Below are 19,819 nucleotides of genomic sequence, written 5' to 3'. Positions count from 1 at the left end.
TAGCCACAACAACAAAATGCTGATTTCTGAGGTTCTTCAATGCTCCAGCTAGTATTTTACATTGATTATGTGCCAAGTCATTATTTAGGCAAGCTAGACAATCTGCATTGCAACTTCAAATGGGAGAGTTGCTGAGACACCTGCTCTGTGTTTGTCTGATGGAATAGAGAAACTTGGAAAGAATGAAAGAAAAAAGAAATGTTGGCCCCAGATATTGGCCATCCTCAAGACACATGTATGAGCAGTGAGCCTGATAAGAACCACCACGATGAGCTCTGGGCTACACAAGAGGATTTAATCAGATTTTTCTGCCTTCTCCAACAGATGTGTTGACAATCCATAAGCGTATGGCTCTCACTCACAGGAGTTATTTGCCCCCAAGAGCTTTAATGTAATTTTAGGCAAACAATTTCCTAGCCCCCATTTCTCTCATTTCTTAAATATATGTGTTTCATCAAGAGAAAAGAGTAATATAATCCTCTGAAAGAGAAATGGATGGAATTCAGCCCAGTCATAACCAGTCAGATCCTTCAGATTTAAGTGCTTCATTTAAATGATCTGATAATGAACATGAACAGAAACACAGAGCTGTGTTGGTCATAGGGAATTCACTGACATTCATCCACTTTGATTTTTTCTCTCTTCTCTGCTGGTGTTCGCATTATCCAACAAAAGAGTTTTCTCACTTGTTTCTTGGATTAAGGTTTTTTTAATCAAAGACATTATTGGTTTATTGCTTTGCAGAAAGTGATTCATCAACCAGTCTGCTTCCATCTGCAACATATAAAATTATTCAAGAGAACATTGCAGATGTAGTGAAAGTAGGGACAAGGAATGCTCCAAAGTCAGGCTTGTCTTTGGTGGGTCTTGGGGTTGTAAAGATGAATTCTTTGTAGTTTAGGCCCTTGAAGTTTACCTACAGAGTTTGAAAATTTAGCCTCAGCTTCTTTTTCCTTCCTGGATGCTGCAAACTGTAGGTACTCCACTTTCTTGGGGGTTCACTGAGTATTCTGATGTGTTCAGCAATCCAAAAGAGCATCAAGATAGAAGTGATCTTAACCATTTCCCAGCTACTTAATGGTAGGAGCAAAAAAACATGGTGTAGACATGATGTGTATGCAGTAGATCACCAACAAAACACTGACTTTGAATGTTCATTTTTCAGAACAGAGTGCAATTTTTAAAGAAAAAGAAAGTCTTTGTGATTGGTGAACTAACATGGGGCTCTAGAGACAAGCTAAAAACTAATTACTTCCTCAGCTTTTGTGTGATTTACCTGATACAACTTCATATATCTGTAAGTTAATTTTTTAATTCATGCAAGCTATTCAAGGCCCTTCTACAGGTGAAGGACACTTTTCTAATTCATATCACCTATCCTAAATGATAGAAATTTCTACTGTGCCTTATTTCCTGAGATAAGAGATTGAGTCTCTTTCTCTGCCTAAGCATATGATTTAGATGGATTTATCTCTCTCCCACCTTCAGAATTGTCTCAACATCATAACAGCAGAGACCTTTTATCTATCTGAGCCTCAGCTTTCCCTCTGGCAGAGCATTGGTAGAAGCATACAGTATTATCTGTGGCGTACATGTACATGACTAGTTGCAAACATAGACCAGACTAAAAGCCTGCAATAAGTAGTTACTTTTTGTGTATGTCCCATAATTCTTGGTTTTTGTAAACTTCCGGCATTCAAATAGTGTTCATACAATGTCCTGCAGCCATAACTGGAGAGTAGTGTCTCACAGAAGATTTTAAATTTTACTTGAAGGGTCTGCAACAAAAATCTGTTGTATGACAAAATTGCTGCAAGGAATTCTATTTTTTCATTGATGGTGTTTAAAAAGTAGCAATATCTCAGCTGGTTAGCTGATCACCCTGGGATGCTACCCTGGCTGACAAACTTTTGAAAAAGTGACCGTACTCAATCTTACTGTTACTGTTTGCAAATAGCACAGTGCTAGATTTTATGATCCAGACTTTGCAGTTCAAGGCTCATCAACACTTTCCGTGAACAGTCATAACAGTAACATTTTGAACAAAGTTGGTCTATCGGTCTGATATTTTTTCTTTCTTTATTGCAAGTAGCCTTGTTGTTCCATTTAACATTATTGTAAGTTGTTTTGTGATCAACTAACCTAACCAAAATATGGCTTTAATTTTGCCTTCTTTATTTTTTTTTCTTTTAGTGGCTGCATCAACTGCTAATTCCACAGCTGGTGCAGCCATGAATTCTTTGACTTCTTTGGGTACTCTCCAAGGACTGGCTGGAGCCACCGTTGGACTGAATAATATTAATGCACTAGCAGGTACCGTAAACAGTGAGTATTTATTGCTGTGGTGGACAGCCTTTCCCAATAATCTTGCCACAAAAACTGCCAATTGTAAAGTGATTATACAATTATTTTTAATCTATATGCACAAGTAGTCAAGCTGGTCTAGTTCCATTCATGTTACATACGCAGTTTGGAGTCTTTAAGTTTCACATAATTTGCTCTGCAAAGTGAAGTCTTTTGGGTCCCTGCAAAAAGATTCCTTTTCTTGCAAGCAAATGGAAGGTAAAAGAAATGTTACCAGGGAATCTGGTTATCTAGGTCATAGGAAAGGCTCCTTCATTTTGAGAGTCTGAAAAGATACCACATCGGTGCACAAAACCTCATTCAGAAATGTCATGCTAAGAGAGGCACACTTGCCACAGAGGTAGTTCTTTTATAAAGTTGGTAGTACTTATCAAATTGATGTGAGAACAGAATACTTGTTTTTAAAATGAAGGCAACTTTTTGGCATTTAATTGGCAAGTGTAAGAAAACAGTGCCGTTAGTCAGCTGTAGTACCAGAACATGAGTATGTACCCTATGGCATCTTAAACCCTGACATACAAGCTAAGTAGACTGTGGTAGCTGTTAGAACATCTTTGTTCTTAGCCTCGGTCAAGTTTTTCCCAAAAGAATTTTTTTATTGTATCTGTTATGAGGACTTCACCTTTGCCTGAAATGGAAGAAATTGGTTCAACTGCATTTCCCCGTCCCCTTTTTTAGTTGCTGTTGTTCCTTGCATTTCCTTAGCAATGCAAGGAATCTACTTAGTCATTGACGGTCCATGACCCATCATAATGTGCCCCCAGGAATGGATGTCCTCCTCAGTATCACTTGCTCACTCTGATGCTCTGCATGATGTCCTTTTTGTTACTGTTATTTGGCTGCTCACCCAGTCCTTTTGTTCTGTGATCTCTGGTTGTCATTGTTGGGAGCTGGGAAGGAAGGGGGCTAATGGCTGTCCATGTAGCAATGATGAGTGATTGCATGGGGCCTTGTGTAAAACAGATCTTGCTTCTGGCAAGGACATGCATATTTCACACAAACAACCTTATAGCAAAGATGACTTCAGAACAATTGGAGGAAAGTACGTATATTAGGTCCCAAAATGCCAATGTTAGCTTTTTTTCTTATTCTAACTTACTATTCAAATAAGCCACTGACAATGGCATGCATGAAAAGCTAACTTATCTCCTCTTATGAGCTCTCTTAATAAGAGAATTACACTGTCATAAGTAAGAAAACATTAAATGTCCTTTCCCTGATAAACAGTCATTGTGCTTTATATAATTTTCAAGAGGTCACAATATCAAGAGCAGCATATAGCATCCCACTGCTTCCCTCCCACAAATACTAAGAAGCTAGGCACACTGGAGCACTCCAAGATATCATTCCCTTCATCAGCAGTGAGCAGGAATGAATCACCTATGAGCTGTTCTCTTCACATGGAAATCCTTCTGTTGTGCTCCTTTTAGCATTTATTGCAAGGCTGCAAGCTAAGAGTTCACATTTTCTCAACAAGAATTTTCAGGTGTTGTGTGTGCGAATTTACCTGCATGTGCCATTTGAAGTATTAATGATGTATTCACAACCTGGTACTAAATTCTAGCTTGTTAGAAGCCACCATTGCTTCCATAGACAAATAACAATGGTTTCAGTCCCAAATCTTCATGGATTGCAAGATGTGTACGTGCCTAGAATATTTCTATGTTTATAGCACTTGTATGTAAAAAACTGTATATGTGGATATGTCTGTCTATGTATATACATAAATATATTAATCTGTGAGAGAGATACAAAGAGGAGAAACTGTTTCCTCATATGCTGTGTTGTGGCATGTGTTCCTTTCAGGAGAACACAGGTTATCAGTTTCAGTTGCTTGCACACTGATGATAGCAAAGCACTGTCCCAATGCTAACAATCTCCTCTGTCTATTTTAATGACCAATAAGCCAGTGCTTTTCGTAGTGACCATTTCTGATCCAGTTGTTCACATTCTGTCTTCAGGAAACCCAAAGTTCATTGGGTCTGATGTTTCACAATATGCTGTGGTCAAGAGCAAAACATTGTTTTGTCATGAAGGTTCCTGAAATAATAATGCAGAAAAGTTGGAATTCAATGATATGCTTTCGTGGTTTTGGTTGGAGAATTAATGAGAATGACCAAAGCACCAGTCGAGCTGAGCATAAACCCAGAAAGAATCAGAAGGTTGCATTGATCTTGCACGTTTGTTTACACAGATGTTTCGAAGGAGATGTTCTTCTGTTGAAAGCATGTCCATGTGTGTAAGATTCACTGGGAGAACGTCTTCTAGGCTAAGCTCACAAGAAGACTCAGTCTGCTTTCTGGCTCCTGGCTGGGTCTGGGGAAATCCGGCTGAGCTCTGGAAACTGGTAGTGCTCACATTGTAGAGAGAAGCATTGTAGAAACATATCTGAGGTCATAAAACTAAAAGTGAAATATGATGAGTCAGATGTCTCCAAGGATCAGCAACAGTTGTGCATACATGGGTTGCTCCAAAAGTAATGCCTCCTATCTATTTCCTTGGGAACTACAGCAGAAACAGAAAGCACAATCACACTGTTTGATAGATGAAATTCTCAGGTACACAGCACAATTTTTCAACAGTCACAACCATAACCAATTCATGCAGATGAACTGATCAAGACACTCTTCATTCTGTAGTGTGACAGTTGTGCTTGGCCTTCTAGACCATGGCTTGTCTTTAATGTTACTGTCACCACTGCTGAACTACATCATCCACTGCTTTACTGTGCTCACATCCACTGTTTGATCTCCATAAACATTCAGCAAGTCAATGAATGTCAGTAAATGCCATTTTTTTCTGCACAGAGGCATTCAGTTCCACACCTTTGCTTCATACACGCTTCTGTGTCAGACACCAGACTGCCCCTCTGCTGCCATCTGTCACATAGCAACAAAATGTAATGGAATACTGGTGGGAAGGTTTAACTTCTACTGCAGAACCACCAACATCTGCCTCTGAAGTCATGGGGCAACATAATAAAATAGGAGACATTATGTTCGGAGCAGCCCTTGTACATTTAGGGATTCACCCAATCATCTTTTTTTCTGCTTGAAACATCTAAAAATGACACATTAGGCTGTCTTCTTTGAGGAAAGTAAATTTAAGTAATCAAGAAAGAAGACCATAGATTCAGCATGTTGGACATCTATGACAAAATATTTGTATGTGAACCCAGGGCAGTTAGCCTTTCTATCCCTGTATTTACATCTGTAAATTGGAGGGAAAATTGTGACAGATTTGAAGGTGCTTGGAAGGCACTTTGAGAGATCTTTGGACTCGCCAAGTATTATCATTTCTGTGTTATGTAGCTCAGAAAAGTAGAATGCTGTGGATGAGAGACTCAAAGTGATTATTTCACAGAAGCGAGGAAAAGACTAGAGTTTAATATCAGTCTGAGGTGCATTAGCAGATACAATAGAGAGATGGCAGAAATGTGTAACTGCAGCTGGACCTTGCAGATTTCGTAACGTGTGAAAAGGGAGAAGAGAAAAAATATCAGAGACTTTTCTGCAGAGCAGCTTTGCTCAGGAGGGAAGCATATTTAGACTGTGGTTGCGGTAGAAGTGCCCTTCCCAGAAGCAGTGTGCTGAGCAGGAGCTATCTGCTGGCTGATCTGAAATCATTTGGTGGGTAGCGGCTATTGATTCTGGGTGAAAGAGGGGGGAGGATGCTGCCTACAGCAACACAAAGCATGTTTGTCTAATAGGCTGATGACTCACACAAGATAACGTGTTATCCTAATGCTTCCGCTATTATCAAGTTATTTCAACACTGTAATAAAGGGAGAGATACAAGTTTTGTTTTTGGGGGGTTTTTTTGTTTTTTTTTATCAATCAGTGCTGTGTGTACACATGCAAGCAATGACACAAATTAAGTATAGAATCATCGGAGTACGTTAAAGTCAGGCTCAGAATCAAATTATTGCTTCATCACCGTTATTAGTTTGAATCTTCATTTTCAAAATAGCCTGTCTTTTAGATATAAGGTGCTTCTTAAACTACATTGGTTTGCAGGTTTTGTTTTACATTTGGAACCATTATACAAGGAATAGCTGGCCCTGCCTTGGCAGAGATTTTTGTTCATAGATGCAGCCAGTATCTCCTATCAGGATACAGCAGTGCTCTGAAGTGGAGTGGAGGGGAAAGAGAAATCTTCAAAGTGCAAGACATTTTATTAAGCAAAGCTAAGAATATCACATCTCTGTCAAGTGTTTAGTCACGCAAATTATAGTAATATCAAATGGTATAATTTATGCAGTACAGTTCTCTTAATTGGCACAGACTCTGGTGGAGCCAGAAAGGTGCCACTTGAGCAATTGTCCTGATTATCAGAGACTCGTAGGAATACACTTTCTGAATCTACATGAGAGATGGAAGAAAAACTAGTAGGTCAGCATCTTTATCCTCCTCTGTCAATTCAGGATAATTCCCTCCAGTATTCTTTCTATCTCCAAATTACTCATGTGATAAGGTTTATATCACTTTCCTTGAAGAAGATTGTTTCCTAATGTAATAGATTCAATTGTTCATTCACTGTTAAGTGTCCTCTGCTTAATTTCCTTACTTTTCTCCCATTTACATAGAAGCCCTTTATTGCTGCTCTGAAGATAAGCCCTCTTGTTTTTTTTCAATATTCCTATCTTTTGGGTCCCAATAGAACTCCACCAGTTACCTCCACCCGTCATTTTGCCAACAGAAACTGGACACAGTCAATGACTAAGAAACTATCAGTGGTGGTTCCAGGTGCCCCATTTTTCTGGTGACTATTTTAATGTGCCTTGAGGGGCCTGATTAAGCCCTAATAAGTTGTTTGTGAGCTGTTTGCCTAAAAAATGGAGAGCACAGAGTAGTAACCACACACAAGAAGTGGCCTCTCAGACCTGCTGAGCACTTACTCTCTATGTGACAGTAGTCAGAATGTGGGCAATGAGCAGGTTTCTGAATCTTGCTACCCATTTGACTGCCAAAGGGGAAAATTCATTTTTTCTGGAATTTCTGAAAAAAATCAATGTTAATTTTGTTAATTTTGTTGTGGCTCATCTCAGAGCCATGAGGATTCACAGAAGTAATGAAAAGAGGCTGTAGTCCAGGAGTTCTTTCGCAGACAGTGCTGTTCGAATGGATGAGGGATGCCATTTTATGCATAGCTATCAATCCAGTCTAAAATTTCCTCCTTGGCAGTCATCCCAGTCAAATTAACCTGTTATTTATCAGGATGTGAAATTGTGTTGAAGAAAAAAAATTAGGCGGCTCTGCTTCTGGTGAGGAGTAAAGAAACACATTGCTAGAACCAAACACTTTTGTTTCTTTGTAAAAGATTCTTGGTTTGGGTGAAGCGCTTGCAGTCACTACAGTGGCACTGTTGTTCATCCATTTTGCACTTACAAGAGTAGCTGTGAGGGGAAGATGGAAATGCAAAGCATCACCATTTATCTTCTGACCAGAAATCCAAGAGAGAAAGCCTGGAGCTGTGTGGGTGGTTGTTTCAAAACACTGTGAATCAGGGTTCTCTGGTAACTCTGTATGAGCAAAGCATCCCTGTTGATAAAGACCGGTCCAGAGAGTGGGTCAGAATGCTTTTTCCCAAGTGGCCAGCTCACGAAGATGGAGGTTGAATGGGTCCTGCTCTTGGACACCCCAAGAAGCATAAGGGTTGAGGTTGATGGGCAGAGAGGGCTTGGGGGGCGCAGAGCTGTAGTACTTGCCAGTAGCAGACTGCATGTAAGTCCGTTTGGCTGTGCAACCATTGTGCTGAAGTGATCCTGATGCCAAAGTCGTGTTTCTTTGTTTTCAGTCCCATTTGGTGCCACGCCGAGCTGCATGCACTGCCGTCTTTGTCAGTGTCAATATAATACCAACAACTTTCGGAAAGCACTAATGAACAAGTGCAATTTCTTTTCTCTATTGTTGGGTTTTTTGTAAAGTTGCTCAAATGCTCTCAGGTATGGCGGCCCTGAACGGAGGACTCGGCGCAACAGGCTTGACGAATGGTACGGCCGGCACAATGGACGCGCTCACCCAGGCCTACTCAGGAATCCAGCAGTATGCTGCCGCTGCGCTGCCCACCTTGTACAGCCAGAGCTTGTTGCAGCAGCAAAGCGCCGCGGGCAGCCAGAAGGAAGGTAAGCATCTGCCCATTTTAGGGTAAGCCATGCTCAACCAAGCATGCGGTATTTCCTGGAAGACCCATAAGACCAACAGTATCCCAGGCTGCATCAACAGAGGATGCAGGGAGGCCAGCAGGGAGAGGGAGAGGAATGGCCCCCTTTACTCTGCCCTCATGAGGCCTCATCTGGACTGATGGGGCCCCAAACACAAAAAGGACAGAGCTGTTGGAATGAGTCCAGACGAGGCCATGAGGATGCTCAGAGGACTGGAGCATTTCTCCTTTGAAGACAAACTGAGGAAGCTGGGCTAGTTCACACTGGAGAAAAGAAGGCTCAATAGAGACCTCATTGTGGCCTTCAGGAGGGAGACCAGTTTTTTACACAATCTGACAGTGTTAGGACAATTGATAATAATAATAGGTAATTGAGAGTGGTGAGGTGCTTGAACAGGCTGAGCAGACAGGCTGCTCCCATCCCTGGAGGTGCTCAAGGCCAGGTTGGATGGGGTCCTGGGCAGTCTGAGCTGGTGGGAGGCAACCAGCCCATGGCAGGGGGTTGGAACAAGATGATCTTTAAGGTCCCTTCCAACCTAAGCCAGTCTATCTTTCTGTGGTTCTATGATTCTAAGACAATCTGGCATTCCCACAGCCATTCCTTGGGTTTATTTCTTTACAGTGGCTCAACGAAAGATCTCAGATAGCGTTGTCTTTGAAGATTACATTTTCTCCTGCCCTGATTAGTGTTTTTTTCCTTTTTTTCAGTCTCTATTGTAGTTCTCTTTTCTTTTTTACCATCTCTCCTTCCAGCCATGCCTTACTGACAGTTCTGCACTAAAAGCTCTGCTGCGTAAAAAGGCATCAGTAGCAAAATTCATCCCTTTACAGGTGACCCTCACTTACACTCTGCACTGGTTTCCATTTTTCATAAATGGATTTAATCTGATTAGGTTTAAGTTTTCTGAGTCAGATCTGACTTTGCTCTGAGTGGTTCTTTGTTTAATTCTGGGTTTTGCAGGGATGCAACTTAAGGGAGTGATTGCCCCTCTCCCCGCACCAGTAGAGCAAAACAAACCTCAGGAGTTTGCTGCTAAGAATAAATGAATACTAATTACTAAATGTTTAGTAACATGAGGTTACCCTTTTCCCCTCTTTCATTCTCCTGTACTCAGGCATTTTGGGGTTTTGTTTCTGTTTTCATTGCTTTCCCTTCTCTCATCCAAAATTCCAGCTAATTCTAGAAGGACAGGAAAATATTGCATGCTTTCTAAGATTGTATCTGTGTTCCCACTACTGCTCTTGCCAGAGATAAGCTTTGGAAATAAACCCACTGTAATATCCTCAAGAGAAAGATTTTTATCCTCATTTAATATTGTATCTTGCACTGTTATGGGATGTGGTGTTTCCTAGGAAGATAAATTCGGCATTCCCACAGCTGGTTGTTATATGAAGACACTGTGGAGTTAAAATGAATATTTTCTCTAAATTTGTTGTTTCATTTACTGCTAAAAGCTTGGATTGTAGTAAATGGAAGCTTTTTGTTGGTTTATTTTTTTCTTTTTTCCAAAATTTGTTGTGTTCTGTGCTCTTGTCCTTCATCTCACTCACATTGGTCTGTGACAATGGACTGTTTGACACCAGATATTGTTTATGTGGTGTCATTCTAAGATACTCACTGAAGGACAGTTTGATTTTCTTCTGTTTGTTTTTGTCAGTATATGAGCTATTAAGTGTAGGCTTGTTTTTTCTTTTTGAATTGACAGTGTCTTTTTAAAAACAGCCTGTTTTGTTATGCCTTGTTTCTGTAGGTAATGAGTTAAGTTAAAGTGAATAAATTCCATCTTTACTGACAACTCTGTTTTACTTCTTACCATGATTTCTCATGGCGTGGTGAAGAGTGGTCAAGGATAACAAAATACCAAAGCAAAATATGGTATCGGTACTCAGTGCTGAAGCACAGTGAACTTCCTCATGCACACGCTGTAAACCATTGTTGAACAACTTTTGCTTGCTGAACAAGCTTTGCTTGCTATTTAAAAAATAGTAATATTTCAAAATAATATTGTAAAAACAAAAAAAGGTTTTTTTGAAATTATAATTTATTTTATGTCAAAAGAAATAAGGTGCAGGTGAAATTCTTTTTCCCTGTTTTGTCCCAGCACCAACAACAAAAATTTTTTTTCTTTTTAAAAAACATGTTTTATAAGCCATTTAAATCTTGTGTTGGGCAAACACTGCAGCCTTTTACTTCAGGCTGACAGAGGGCAGCAGCCTGGTTCTTCTGTTGTGAGAGGTTGGTCTTCAGTGACTGCTGCTGAAGGTACTCCGTGAATGCAGCGTGTGCGTCTAACTCCAATCTTGAAACCACAGACATCCCATAATATACAAACTTAGGTTCCATTAAGCAAGGGAATATTTAAGTGAGTTACTTTATACATGTTTTTATCAGACTTGTTTGTTCTCTTGTGCTCCCAGTGTCTGTGTGGGTGGGCCACGTGTCTGGTTGCATCATAGGTCACATTAATGGCTCATTCCCAGTGTATGACTATAAAAGAAAAGCTGAGCTGAGAATAAATGAAAAATAACACTATTATTGCAAGGGGGCATGCTTAAACCAATAGCACTGATAATATATATCTCAGACATAGGCTACAAGAAAAATATTCAAAAGCACCTTTCCTGTACCCTTCTTTTCAAACTCAATTTGTATAAAGCCACTTTAATCTCAACCCAGCAACTTCAGTTTGAACTTATTAAAAATAATTATTTTACAGAGTTTCTTCCAGGAGATAGAGCTTTCTCAGGAGTATTTGTATTTTAAAAAAGGGCAAACTCTTTAGTTCTTAGCATCTTTCTCTCTCTGACTTCCACGATTTCCAAGTCAAAACGTTTGCTTTGTCTTACCCTTTCTGTTCCCATCGCCACCAACTTCCTGCCCTTTTAGTTTAAATCTGCGAGGCTCCAATCTGAGTTCAGCTGGTTGTGTTTCCCTAAATTCCTGCAATGGAAGGCAGCAGGGGGCTCTTTGTGCAGATCCTGGAGTATTGTGAGAGAGTAATACATTGTGTACCTGCTTTCCTAACCCTAATTTTACTGAAAGACACTTGAGTAAATTGAAGAAAGAGCCTGCAGTTTAACTTCTTTTGTAGTAGAGGTATCAAGTGAACACTTTGCAAGATAGGATGCTCTAAAGAGCTCCATTTCAGCTCTATTCCTTTGATGATCCACTTACTTTTCTTCCTTCGGAGTTGCAAAGTGAAATGCTTTCTGACCATCACCTTCAGTAAGTACTATGGAAAAACAGATTAAACGTAGCACTTGTAATAGCCATTTTCATACTTTTTTATTTGTTTGTTTTTCTAAAGGTCCAGAAGGGGCAAACCTCTTTATTTACCACCTCCCCCAGGAATTTGGAGACCAGGACATTCTGCAGATGTTCATGCCTTTTGGAAATGTTATCTCTGCTAAAGTCTTCATTGACAAACAGACCAATCTGAGCAAGTGCTTTGGTATGTCAAATTTAATAAATTAAATAGTGAGAACCACATGCACTGCATTGAAAAGGAGTCAAGAAAGAAAATTAACAGCAATGTGAGAAATGTCATACTGGAATCTCATTCCCAAAATAATGGACTCTTAATCCTCAAGTGAGTGGAAGGATGCACAGGCAAACTAGTTCTAACTAAAAATTGGATGTGAAAAAACAATAATAATCTTCCAGTCTGACATCTCGCATAAATGTGTCAAGTACATGAAACTAATTACACCCTATGTGGGGGAATGTCATTTAGTATACTATTAAGCTGCCTTATTATGGATAACTAATTATTCTCTATTGTATAGCTGAGCCACTTAAGAATGCTCTATGTTTAACCCATTACTTCTACATTACAGGAATTTCTTTCTTCTGAATTAAGTACAAGATTGTGCAATTAGTGCTTGAATGGCTTGCACATGTAATTCAGGACAGGACTTTACAGACAGTTGGTGTCTAGATATGCAGCTATAACTGCTTTGGGCAGGTGCCAATGCATTAGGTAGGGCAGCATATCCCCTTACCTTAGGGCAGGGTTGAAGGCTGCACCGACTGATCAGTGTCAGGTTTCCTAGGGAATGCTCTGAGCTAGCAGAAAGCTAGATTGCAAAGGAGGAAAAGACGATGTGTGTGTTGTTACAAAACAAATTCTAGGGTTACTCAGGTGGGCTGATGTTCTTTGAATGACATAGGTGCACCAGTTTAGTGACTTGATAGAGTGGAAAACAGAATGTTAGCGAGTGGTAATTAGTTAGACTGTAGTCTAATAACTGTGATCCCAATGCAAGGCAGGAAGAGAGCATGGGAGGAGGGCAGAATCTCTGAAAGAAAAATGTGTGAAGATTTGACCCAAAATACTGGAGTTTGCAGAAAAATGACGGCTCTTTCCCAGAGTATAGAAAAACAACTGTATGTATGATAAATTAGTCATGACAGTCCCTTTAGTTTCAAAAACTCCTTTGTACTGGCACTGTTACTCTTTGCACAGCACCATCCCTTAATTTTCAGGTTTCCCTGTTAACCATAATACATGTTTCTTAGCTTGCCTATCATTACATTTTTATATCTACGTTCTGTTAAAATGTGTCTGTCAAAGGTTTTGTCTACACAAGGGCCATTCAGGAGCAGCTGTTGGGCTTTAAACCATTTTGGAAGGGAATGAATTTATCTAAACACACAGTACCCAAACAAAAGCAGCATTTATCACACTACTCAGAAGTACCTACTGCACTGGAATTCAAGTCGTACCACAATCTGAGTGTTTTTCACCTAAAGACAAATCCTTACTACACCAGGAAAGCAATTCACTTTAGAGAAAGGGTGCAACATTCTTTCTGCATTTCCCATATATTTTTTGGTCCCTCATTATGCTTTACAAAAAATTGTTCGTATTTAGACTAATATAGTCCAGTGTATTTCTGCAGTGGGTTAAAACAGTCCCTGAGGCTGTAGCAAATTTGAAAAGTGGAATTGAAAATGACTCCCTATTGATCTGGAACCAGTTCAGTTAGTATGTTGGGGTGACAAAATCATTGTTGAGGTCTCCACGAATCTTGATGAAATGTCAAATCAAGCTGTGTTAATCGAAACGCAGCAATTGTGATCACTAATGAAAAAATGTAGATTAGTTTGAGCAGGCAGCTCAATTCATCAACTTGCTTCCCACACTAGCTTTTTGTGAGTTTCTTTTTATTGTTTGATTACCTACCTACACATTCATCTGGATTTAGGGGACACAATTACCTAACTTAGAATGATGAACTGAGGCAATCTTGTTTGAGGGAAAACAGAGGGATCAACACCCAATGGATGGAGCAGTCCTCTGTCTTTTAGGCATTAGTCAAGTTTCACTAACATTGCAATTCCTCATTCTTCCTTCCCCAGATATTCTGCCATCAGTGAGAGAGTTCTGTTTAAAAGCAAAAAGTGCTGTGCTGGCAGAGGAAGTTGAGGTGTTCAGATTCAGTAGGTGACTACCTGTGTGATGCTCCTAATCACAGGCCAGAATTAATCCTGCGAGTTTAGCATACTGTATGCATTGGCCCAGTTTTACTAAGCAAGAATCACCTCATCTCTGTCATTTCAGCCCCATATTTGTATTTCAAAAGCTTTTTTTTCTCTCTCTTTCTACCCTTACCCAAAAACTGGCACAATAGTGCACCAGTTTCTGACTCGTAATGGCCATTGCTTGTAGTGCAGTTCAAACTTGATTCTTTTTGTTTGGCTGGTATGGTTGAGGACTTTTTGGTCAAATTACAGATGAGGATAGAGTGAGCACTAGAATGGTGAAAAGATTGTCCAAGGCCGTCCATTGGTAGAATTGGAAGGAGAAGGTACATTCCAAGTGAGTCTTGGAGTAGTGATACAGAATAATAAGCTTTTATGTAACACTGCCTCACAAAATGAAAAATTACTTTTCTTTGCAGAAAATGAGCTTTGGTATTATTTGCTTTCCTGTCCAGCTCAAATGGATGCTCAAGAGATTAAATAATGATGAGGATGACAGGGCAGTCCCTCTATCCCTGAAAGTACTCTTCCGTGAGCTCACATACTCTGCATACAAAAGGTTTCACTCTCCAGGCTTCTCGTTTTTCATAAATCTTACAATAACGGAAATGAGAAAATGTAAAAGGTGGGGGAGAAGGGATCCAGTGACATCCATGTGTAAATTCAGTCTGCCACACAGCAAAATCGCTAGTCAAATGATTAAAAATATTTATCCTGGTTACAAAGGTACCAAGAGATTTAAAACAAAAATCAGGGTCATCGTGACATGTGCTTTGAAAATTGATAAGGAGCATAATCCCCATGTAACCTGCAATTTAAGTTTCAGACCAAAAAAAAATGATGAACAGTTGCAATCAGAAACAGATAAATAAAGGGAGAGAATGCCAGACTCCTACACAAGCTTTAGAAGTGAAGGTTGATGATAAGGGACAAGATGAAAGTGTAGTAGGCTAATGTAGATATAGCATTCTATGTATAGAGACAAATTGTGAATCAGAATAACAATTGAATGATAAAAGCTGATTCCACTGGTGCAGCACAGAGGATGTATATTTGAATTTGTGGCTGTGTCAAGGAAACTATTAAAGAGTCATTGAATGAAGTGCCTTATTTCATCCCTCTGGAAGGTAAGGATAGCCTGAGATTATTGTTCTTCTGTCAAAAGAGGAGCATCTCATTTTGTAGCATAAACAGTGGGCAGAAAAGCCACCTCTGGGTGTACTCACTTTCCTTTATTCACCATTCATAGATGCCATAGATAGATGTTTAGATCAGTTGCTTAACTTTCAGGTCACTAAGACTAGCTAAAAAAAGAACTAAGATAATGAGAATTTTGTAGCTAAAGACCATTCAGATTGCTCTTAAGAGAACAACATGAAGGTCAGGAAGGCTGTAGAGGAAACTGCCGAAGTGTCAAGGAAGGTAAGAGTAGCTACACCTTGGTTATGGAATATCTGCCCGGAAGTGCTACAGCTGCCTTTCAACTCATGATAGCTATGTCTTCTGTTCCTAAGGAAATTCTAGTGCTTGAGACTGAGGTCTGTGAACTGATGGAATTAGACAAAAGAGTGCAGTGCTAAGACAGTGATTAGAGTCATGTGGATAGATAAGGTCTCCTAGAAGAAGGCAGGGAAAAGAAATGAAGAAAAGAAGAAAGTGATTAAGCTCTTCAGGATATGGCAATAATATTAAGAGGAAATGATCAAGGGAAGAAACTGTGTAAGTGACAAGTTTCTAGAACCAAGGAAGGTATCAAGGAACATTTATTATCTCTTAAGAAGTTGATGACTAATCAACCACATGAAGCAATTGTACTGCCTTTGGCCAGGAGAGGGTTTACAGAGATTTAAGTGAGAAGTGTTTTTGAGTGGAATGAGCAGATGTGAACCTGAATTGTCAGAGAAGAATCATAAGTAAATAGTGTGGTGAAGGTGATTTAAGGTGAACTAGAGGGAAGGTCTGTGAAGGAGGGAGGTCAGACAGGGACCAAATCACTTGTTAAGTGGGGTTCTTTTCTTTACAAGTAGGAAAGTGTATCACTCTGACACTGAAGAAGAAAGAGGGCAGCAGTGCCAGTTAAGTAAGAGCCATTAAAGAGCAGGTTAAAATGGTGGTAAAAAGAGGTTTTAAATCAGAAAAGGATGCAGGCATTAAGCATAAATGAAGAAAGCTGATAGAAGAGAGCAGCTGAGAAGTATTGAAAACAAAGTATATGGGAGGCAGCTTTAACGGAGTGAAGGGATGTGTATTAAGGCAAATTCAAGTGGAAAGAAGAGGGAGCATTGCAAAGCTCATGCATAATAGCAGGCTGGAATGCTGTAGTAATTAGCCAGAGCAGAGACAGAGCAGCAGTTAGGCAAGCCTTGCAATTACAAGTGGGAGGCCCAGATATGAAAATGAATTTTGGGCTTCCTGAATCAGGGAGATTTGGGTCCATTATGAACAGAGCTTTTTGAGTCTCGCGGGGAAAAGAAAGCTGAGCCAGGCCAGCCATTCTGAATTACCCGAGCAAGCATTATCCCCTCTAGTTAGTGCTAACAACTGAGGAGCAGAAGATCTGAAGTTCTCATCAAGCCCTGCCATCGTCTTTATGATGTTGCTTAATTTCGATCCTTGCACGCCCTTTTTGGGACCAAGAGGCTGAATTAATTAACATTTAATGTACCTCGAGGTCTTGAACTGGAAGGAGCTGCAAAAATACAAAATATTAATATTGCAACTGTCCCAGGCTGGGCTCAAGGAGATGGTTGTTTAATACCACCCAGGACCAGTGCTCATGAGCTTACATTCAGATGTGCAAATGCACACAAGCATTCAAGTTTGGGTTTTGTTTCTGTAACCAGGTATTCTGTTTCAGCTTCACATCAGCAGACTGGGCTAATAGACCGGGATGTATATAGATATTACAGTGAAATGTGTTGCAGTGATAAATATCTACAGTCTCTAAGGTAGGTATATAAAAAAAAAAAAACAGATTGGGAAACTGCATTGCACCAAAACTGGACAACCACATCCCAAGTAGAAAAGAAATATTGTAAAGGTAAAGGAGAAGGAAAAGAGAAAGGTAGTGGGATATAAACTGTGATCAACTAAATAAAGAGAGATAAATGTGTCAAACAGATAGCAATAATAAAATCCTAACAAAAGCCTTCTGAAATTTGTTCTAACCTACAGTTCGCTTTCTCTCCCGCCTCCGTTCTGTGTCTCATAGGTTTTGTTAGCTATGACAATCCAGTCTCTGCACAAGCTGCTATCCAGGCTATGAACGGCTTTCAGATTGGCATGAAACGCTTGAAGGTTCAGCTGAAACGCTCCAAAAATGACAGCAAACCTTACTGATCTTAACCCCAGATGCTTACTGCTCTTATTTTAGCTTTCTTAGGGTAAGTCCCATGAGCAAACCTGTCCTCTGCAGGGGGGTTAAGAGAGAACATATAGCCAACCTTCACCAAGAGACAGTTATTTTTACAGTTACCACTTCCATTTCCCCACTTGTCCTTATTACACTTGGCTCACATTTCCTCGCCAAGTAATTACTGAGTTGTGTTACTGTATTTTGTTTTGCAGCATAATTTATCTCCTTTTTAAAAAATAAACGTCTTGAAATTCAAAGCAACACACACACACACACTCTCAAAAAATGTGCAATTTAACTCTGTGAACCCTGGTGCCATTAGCACACAATAAAAGTTGTTTTCTATGGATGGATCCTATTTTACCAGGGTGGCACCAGCAGTTTATAGGTTAAAGAAAATGGCCTCATGCCAGTTGAAGCACTTATTTTGCAACAAAAAATTTGAAACAAGTCTTTCCACTACATCAACTTGTTTTTTGAGAAGATTTGATTTTTTTTTTCTCAGTTCAAAACAATGTATTGTTATATATTAGTCTGATTTTACACTGGTCGTCTTTATATTTCACTTTTTTTTTAAGTTCTTGTTTTTTTTTTTGGAAAGGATTAATGTAAAAAAGATTTAGAGATCTGTTTCTAAAGCTACAGGGTTTAAATAAAAAAAATAAATAAAATGAGTGACAATACTTGATGTTTCTTGAGAGATAAATTTAATAATAATAAAAAAGAAAGCCACAGGCCTGTAAATTTTATTTGTAAAAAGCATTTCTATTTTTATACAAAATTTTTACTGCCTCAGAAATAATGGAAGTTATTTATTGCCTATTGTTAACTTATTGGATACCTAAAGAGCAGCTCTCTATGCTAGCTAGATCCTTTGAAGTAGTCTCTAGAGTAATTGTGCCAAGAATGGGCGTCTTTTTCATTGTTGAACCCTACACCCTTTACAGTTCATGCTTTTATCCTCTTGTTTGTATTTGTCTGGTTATTTTGTTCGTAGTTTCCATTACCTAGTTTAAAGTTCAGTCGTCTGGCCCTTTTTTTCCCTCCCCGTGCCTTTATGTTACGTTTGTAGAAACTGGTTCTTTCCTCTCCTTTCTCCCCAAAGACGAATCCATTCTCTCTGACTCCTCTCAGATGGATTCTTTTGGGGTTCCATTGTGCTGTTGTTGACAAGTATTGTAAGTTAATGCAAATTGTGTGAACAGCTCATAGACTCTACTGATAAAAGATTTGCATTAGTTTTCTCCTGCACCCATAGAAGTGATTTTGTTTGTGCTGCATAGATTCTGTGTAACTTTTTCCTCTTCCTTGTTTTTTCCCTAGACATCTCCATGCCCGTTAGCCCATCGTTTGCCTAGCATGTCCCTGTGGCGTCTCAAAAAAAAAAGTTTCATCGTCCCGTCATTGTTTCTGATGTCTTTCTGACCTCACATCATATTTGGTTCTCCTACTGACCTTTGATCTAGTTTGACCTTTGAAATTTGCATGTGACCTCATCTAGCTATGAATTCTGGGAAGTCAATGTGAAAAAACATTGCTGCATTCACGCAAGACTGAAATTTATTATTAGATAAATTAATGATAGGATTTAAAGACAACCTGTGGCAAAATGTTTTTTCTTTTCTTTTCCTTTTTTTTTTTCTTTTTTTTTCTTTTTCCTTTGGGTTTCGTTTTTGTTTTTGTTTTTGTTTTTCATTTCGTAAAAAAATAAAATAAAATAAAAAAACAGACTTGAAAGTATTATACAGGGATTGGCATTCTGCCTGGTCACTGGTGACAATAGCAATATGTGTCCAGAGGCACAGAATGTTGGTTTCTAACAGACTACTTCCAAAACAGTTTGAGAAATAAAACTGTCTGATTTTAAGTCTCTAGAGGTCTGTAATAGTTTTTACATTTTTCAGGCAGTGTAAAGTTTTTTGATAAGGCCATTTTAGGTGGCTCACTTTCTCATTAAAGTATATATATAGAACCACTTTTTGTAGATTAGTATAAGAAAATATTTACCCTGTTTTAGGGCAAATGCTACCTACTTGTGTCACCTTTTGCTGAACTGACTCACAGTTAGACAATCCATGGTTTAATGCACATGAAATTACCTATATTTTATACTGTTTCAATGTACAGAAGAAAGGTTACTGTAAAATGTGTTACGTTGGTGCTTCTGTGAATTAAGTTGTGGTTTCATCATGAGTCTTATGGTCTTAAGTGTTCTATGTTTATAAAAACGAGTTTAAAATTGGTTTACTTGAAGAAGGAGAACAAAAACGAGATTCAAAAAAAAAAAAACCAAAAAAAAAGTTGTTTGCTTAAAAAAAAAAAGAATTTCATGTGAAAAAAAATTAAAAAATATTCCAGAATAAGTTTGTGTTGGCTTGTGACGCATTGATGTCATTTTTTTATTGTGAACAATTTAGATGTGTTTGTGTTCAGCAAAATGTGATCAGTTTTTC

At 39.1% G+C, this 19,819-nt stretch overlaps 1 protein-coding gene across 15 annotated transcripts in view; it reads left to right on the top strand.

Annotated features, from left to right (window-relative positions):
- The window catches only part of CELF2 (CUGBP Elav-like family member 2), a 301,902-nt gene extending 282,083 nt beyond the window's left edge, over positions 1 to 19,819 (top strand). For 10 of the 15 annotated variants that reach the window (XM_010720047.3, XM_010719640.3, XM_010719834.3 and 7 more), the window contains 5 exons: positions 2,194 to 2,313; positions 8,291 to 8,488; positions 11,835 to 11,978; positions 17,223 to 17,394; positions 18,690 to 19,819. In XM_010720047.3, the coding sequence (XP_010718349.1) occupies positions 2,194 to 2,313; positions 8,291 to 8,488; positions 11,835 to 11,978; positions 17,223 to 17,350 (590 nt within the window). In that variant the 3' untranslated portion in view covers positions 17,351 to 17,394; positions 18,690 to 19,819. Of the gene's footprint in view, positions 1 to 2,193; positions 2,326 to 8,290; positions 8,489 to 11,834; positions 11,979 to 17,222; positions 17,395 to 18,689 lie in introns of all 15 variants that reach the window. The other 5 variants (XM_010719765.3, XM_019619425.2, XM_010719585.3 and 2 more) reach the window with 2 other exon arrangements.

Source organism: Meleagris gallopavo, chromosome 1 (genome assembly GCF_000146605.3).
Source record: "Meleagris gallopavo isolate NT-WF06-2002-E0010 breed Aviagen turkey brand Nicholas breeding stock chromosome 1, Turkey_5.1, whole genome shotgun sequence".
Taxonomy (NCBI): domain Eukaryota; kingdom Metazoa; phylum Chordata; class Aves; order Galliformes; family Phasianidae; genus Meleagris; species Meleagris gallopavo.
Note: the sequence above shows the minus strand (reverse complement) of the source record. Positions and strands in the feature narration are given on the sequence as shown.